Source organism: Antrostomus carolinensis, unplaced genomic scaffold (genome assembly GCF_000700745.2).
Source record: "Antrostomus carolinensis isolate BGI_N321 unplaced genomic scaffold, ASM70074v2 scaffold42408, whole genome shotgun sequence".
NCBI classification, from domain to species: Eukaryota; Metazoa; Chordata; class Aves; order Caprimulgiformes; family Caprimulgidae; genus Antrostomus; species Antrostomus carolinensis.
The window spans coordinates 13989-19955 of NW_010331676.1; the positions used below are offsets into that span (position 1 = coordinate 13989).

At 38.7% G+C, this 5967-nt stretch overlaps 1 protein-coding gene across 1 annotated transcript in view; it reads left to right on the forward strand.

The window, feature by feature from the left end:
* Positions 1–5967, forward strand: part of LOC104529086 (long-chain-fatty-acid--CoA ligase 1-like) — a gene marked incomplete at its 3' end in the record, with an annotated part of 12957 nt that overhangs the window by 5437 nt on the left and 1553 nt on the right. Inside the window, exons 2-4 of the mRNA XM_010173276.1 lie at positions 841–955; positions 1361–1425; positions 2723–2824. Of these exons, the coding sequence (XP_010171578.1) occupies positions 841–955; positions 1361–1425; positions 2723–2824 (282 nt within the window). The remainder of the gene's footprint in view (positions 1–840; positions 956–1360; positions 1426–2722; positions 2825–5967) is intronic.

The window sequence follows — 5967 nt, forward strand, 5'->3', positions numbered from 1 at the left end:
ATAGCAGGACTAATAAATGTGGCCCAATAGCATTTGCATAACTGCAGTTTGTAAGACTTGATTGGTATAAAATGAGATTATTTAATCAGTCACTCTAAAAAGGCTGTGTTAAAATTATGAGCTATTAAAGTCTTGTATTGACTTCCATTTGTAGCCTGTGTAAATGCTCACCTACTGAAAAACAGTTATGTTAATTCTCAAGGTAGTATTGTCTTGACTGCCTCTAACTGGATCAGGAGCAAACCTTTTTTGTAAGATGGAACTTTAATTTACTCAATTTTTATCTGTTGCAGAGTATTTTACTTATGAGAACACTTAGGGTGTTGTTGACCACTCAAAATCATTTAGGTTTTGAAACCGCAATTTGAAATGTGATTGTTTTGTAATCTCAATTAGAAAAGTAGATTAGGATCTCAGCATTAATGTTGTATCTAGAGAGCTCTGAGGCTGGAGTGATTTAGAAAGCTTGATAGAATTAATTATGCTATATACTGCAATAATAGAGTAAAACACTTCTTAAGAGAAACCCTGTGTCTAGGAAGAAATGTCAAAGGGCATTTTGTGGTTTTCATTTGTTCTATTCTAACATATGTAGCTGAGGAATAAGATTTTACCTAACAGACTTCTAGTAATGCAGGGAGCAGTCTGACTCTTTAAACCACGTCCTGGGAAACCTTGCAGATCTCTCACCTGGTGGTGAAAAGGACTGAAGTTCTCTCAAGCAGAATTTGCCAAGGCTCGTAACAAAATTTAATGGATGAGGTGTCTTTTATTCCTTCATTTATTCCTGTTCATTTATAACCAACAAGTGTATCTAACCTTTCTAATTGTTTTTCTTAGGGTGGTGAGCATGCTCGAAGGTCCTCTCTTCTTAACAGTGATGAACTGTTGATTTACTACTATGATGATGTGAGAACAGCTTATGATATCTTCCAAAGGGGTTTGCAAGTATCAAGTAAGTCTAAAACTAAATATAGTTTGGTGTTTTGTTTTGTTTTTTCAACAATATGTCAAGAACTAAAGGTCTGGGCACTCTTGAATTGCACTTGGGGATAGGGTATGTCTACCTAGCAATATGATAAATGTGTTGGATGTAAGCTTTCTTGAAGGCAAATTTAACTGTGACCTTTTGTGAAGCAGAGTTATGTGAATAAAGTCAGTGCTGTGTTCCTTAGCCTAAACAAACCTTGTTGCCTCTGTGTGCTTCCCCAGCTTCCCTCCCTGTCCCTCTATTAGAAAAAGTCTTCTGAAGGTGTCCGCAAAGAATCTAGAGGCTTAACTCCAAGAGCGTAGTTAGTGTAATGTCAGGACAGAGGAGTCGGGAATTAAATTTTGAGTAACTTTTGGTTATTGTTTTTAGATAATGGTCCATGTCTAGGTGTTAGAAAACCAAACCAGCCATATGAGTGGATCTCCTATAAAGAGGTAAGTAGTCTCTCTAACTTAGTGCTAGACCTGCTTTTGCTTGCTGAGACCATGGATACAGCATCCAGTAATGTGATATAACAGATCTTAATTATTTATTTAGAGATGCTTTAAAGTAGTAGCAAGGTATTGCAGAAAGGTTCCAGTTCCTGTTAGTGTATCTTAAAGGAACAGCCTCAAATATGTGAAAGGGAGAGAAGAGTATCTCCTGCACTTACTTGGTTTATTAACAGTTTTATTTCTGAATTTTTTTAGGTTATCTTGGCAGCTTTTAGCATCTCGCTGATTAATTGTTTCGAACTTGGCCACCGCCTCTGAAGGGCTGCAGCTTTGCAGTAGTATTCAGGGACCCTGACTGCTAATACTTTAGGTGCTTGTGTCAGAGAGGCTGATTTTATACTAGGAAAAGTCCTATCTACAAACGTTACTTGTGTTTCTTGACTTGTCTCCATAGTGCTGAATGATGGCTGTATAGGCTGTTAACAGATATGCTTCTAACTAGTAGCATGCTCCTTTGTGATTGCTAAAAATATCTTTATGCAAATCTTTAACAGCTGTTCACTTCTTGCTCATTCATGATTTAATCAGTTATTGTCTTCAAGTTTGCCTAAGCCTTGCCTGTTGCATACTGTTAAGGTCATTAAACACCCTTTGTATGCAGCAGACCTCACTTTTTCCAAGGTGATTTTGCTGGGCCCTTGTTAGGTGCAATCTCTCTTTAATAAAACTTTTCTGTTTGTCATGTGACTAACATGGGTTCAGGTCATGTGCTAAATGGAAAGAATTTAGAAAATTGCCTTCCCAAGCTTTGTTTATTGAACTGTCTGGATTTTACCTCCTTATTCTCCCGTGTTTTGAAGGGAGAAATTCTATTCCCATAAGCACTGAATGAAGCAGAAGGATGGCATAAGTAGTGCTTGTGATTAAGAAAAAATATAGTGCTGAATCATTCCAGGGTCACTTCTAGGGTTTAATACAGATATAACGAAACAGCCTTTTCTGGCTATGTGAACATTTAATCTTAGACTTAACGCTTTCAAGTCCGACTGGATTAAGTGTCTCTTCTGCTGCATGTAGAGTGCAAATGTAGTATCTACAATCAGTGCAGTGTAATGGCACTGCAGTGTCTAGGTTATCAAAGTCACAGAGGACATCCAAAATAACCTGGAAAAAGTCTGTCTACTTCTTACCAGTTATTTGCCTTCTTTTTGTAAGACTTAAGGTAAAATAATGTTGAGGGATGTATACTGATGAGCATGCTCTCAATTTTTTTCTTCTCTCTCTTTTGCCCCTCCAGGCTTTAGACAGAGCAGAGTGTGTGGGTTCTGCATTACTCCACCGAGGCTTCAAACCATCTCATGTTCAATATATAGGAATCTTTTCACAAAACAGACCTGAGGTAATTTAATTCACAGTGTGTGTGTTGATGGTCCTGTTAATTGAAGTGGCCCACTCTTACATCTGTTGCTTTTTGGCAGTGTACTGAGCTTCCCTACTGAGAGTCCATTTGGCATTGGGAAAAGGCTAAAGGCTGAAGTTGTAGACTCACAAGCCATAGACATGGTATCTTTAGCTAAGAATCAAAACTCATCATTGACACAACTGTTAATGTCTTATATTGGTTTTTTAGCTCCTAGAGCTGAATGCAGAAGGCTGGAAAGCAGGAAGAGAATCAGGGAATCCAGAAGAATGTAACTCATTCTCTTCTCTCTCCAGTTTATAGAGGAGGGCTGTTTGATGGGAAGCTAATGCAATGCAGTACTTAATGAATGGAATCACCATTTCCTTTCTTTTAAAAAGTAACATTGGAGTACAGGGTAATTGAAAGTGGTTGGAAGTCACAAGGAGGTTTTAAACCTTTCAAAACCCAAAGAACACTTTGCTTAAATGTTTGGAAGGATAGAAGGTGGCTAAAGCTGATAATTCTATCTTTGCAAGACACCCTGGGCCCAAAGATTCTGGGAGGAAGAACTGCTGATGAAGGCAAAAATTGAAAATTAATTGCAATTTAATAAAGGGGCAGAAAGACTAAAGAAAGTGAAATAATTAAAGAAAATCACTTGACAAAGCAAAATGAACCTGAGACAACTATAGGGATATTTAGATTGTTTAGCTATTGTCTATCCACTTTAACCCAGAAGTGGCTCTAGATTGCTGTTTCTAAAAAATATTATGAAATAGTCAGTAAATATTTCACAGAATGTCAGGGATTGGAAGGGACCTCGAAAGATCATCTAGTCCAATCCTCCTGCCGAAGCAGGAACCTAAATGAGATCATACAGGAAGGTGTCCAGGCGGGTTTTGAATGTCTCCAGAGAAGGAGACTCCACAACCTCCCTGGGCAGCCTGTTCCAGTGCTCTGTCACCCTCACTGTAAAGAAGTTTCTTCTGAAGTATAAGTGGAACCTTCTGTGTTCCAGCTCACACCCCATTGCCCCTTGTCCTACCATTGGGCATCACTGAGAAGAGCCTGGCTCCATCCTCATGACATTTGCCCTTAACATATTTATAAACATCAATGAGGTCTCCCCTCAGTCTCCTCTTCTCCAAGCTAAAGAGACCCAGCTCCCTCAGCCTTTCATATTTATTTTCTACACTTGTTCATCGAATCTATTTAACAGGAATGAATTTCTATGTCCTGTGTTTGTGCTTAGTAGCTTGAGCTGGTACTTGCTGCATTAAGCTAGTTCAATCTAAATCTGTCTTAAGACAGGAGACTAATTCTTAAGTTTTTGTCCAAAATAGGCTGTCCCTCTTGATTTAAGCACTCCCAGCTGGGTGGCATTATCTAGAGCCATCTACAGTGTTGACAAGGTTAGAAGCTGTATCAGTGTCTCAGTCGTGCTGAACAACAGCTTGCTGTTGGATCTCTTCTGCCTTCAGTTTGTCACTGAGGCTTCCCTGCTGTCATTAAACATAAGCTGTATGATCAAGTGACCTTGATTCCCCCTTTCTTCTCTCCAACCCACACCATAAAAAAAATCCCCCTAACTCTAGCCTTGTACAGATGAAGAAAAAAAGAAAAAAAAAAAAACAAACCAAACCAAAACCAAGTAACTTTTTCCAGACTTTTAAGTCTGCAGTAGTTTGCTTTTGGATTTTCCTGATGGAATTCTGGTTCTAACAGCTACAGTTTTATTGCTGTAATAAAAAAGGCTGGGATGTCTCCAACTAGGAAGCTGTTAAATAAGATGGTGTTACAGACACTTCAGTCTCCTGTGCTTATAACATTATGAACTAGAAGTAAAAAAGGAGGCCAGGTGTTGGTGTCCTGCCAGTCTGAACTGTTTCTCTGCAGACCTTTGGGTGCAAAGTCTTTGTCTGCTGGGTCAGTGGGTTTTTTGAAGGAGAACATGGTAGCATGGTATGTTCTTGGATCACAGAGACAAAATGTGCTTGAGTTGCAGTGCTCCAGCAGGCTTTGAGTTGGGTCACGAATGAGCTGGAAAGACTTGTTTAAACCAGCAATTTTAAATCTGGGATTTTCCCTGTTGAAAACTACTGGATGGGTGTTGTGACATCCCTCCCCAACATAATCACTAACCCAGGGAAGAGATTATGTGAAGTTTTTATTTGTCAGTTCAGGGAACAACTACTGGGGAAATCCCCTAATGAGGGAAAATCCTAGCATGTTACTTGCTTAAATTTTCACTAAAAAAACCAATCTTGGATTTATAAATAAAAACATTACTTTCTCTTTGAGTAACTGGAAAACAGATGATCTCTTCCACAAGCAAGGATGTTGTGTTTTGGATTGAGAAAACTGCACAGTGAAATATAGTGTCCCTTAATAGAAGATCAGAGCCATGTCAGAAAACTAATTGAAACTTTGACTGCTGTCTGTCTATATTCAGTACTAGTTGCTTGTTTGGGCTTTGAGACAGAACTTGAGTGTCAAGGTTTGATATTTGTATTTAAATATTTGGCTTTAGAAGCTAAAAAGGAAGGAAAAAGTCTTGGTAGTCCAGAAAATAAAGATGCTGGTTGTTGTATTAAGAATGATGGTGTGCAGGAGTTGTTGGAGGCTGCATCAGGAAGCTTTTATCACCATGTACAGCTTCTGAAGTCTACTGTAGTAGACCACCACCCTATTAAAATAATTGCTAAACTTCAGGCTGATGAACAGAAATACAGCTGCCCCCTTGCTACAAGTACTGGTAGATGCTATCTAGGAAGAAATATCCAGTGGACCCTTTCATAGCTTGTGTAAGTATGCCTGCTTAGACTTAAGATATGTTTAAGGTCTTCAAGAAAGTCTAGTTAGCTGTTAGCTGCCCTTGCAATAGTTTTATAAGAAATTTTCTTTGGACAACAGTTTACCTATTGTGTAAATGCTTTCAGAAAAATTCCCTGTGTTTATGGCTGTCTCAATCAGTAGAGAACTTGCTATAGGAAACCTGCCTGTAATAAACAGTTCATAAAACTGGGATTTAGCAGCTTTGTTAACATAGCCTCTATATTGGATATTATGGAATAACGAGCTGAATGATGTTTGAACTTGTCATCATATAGGGGTGAGGTAGCTGGCTAGCGTCCTGTAAA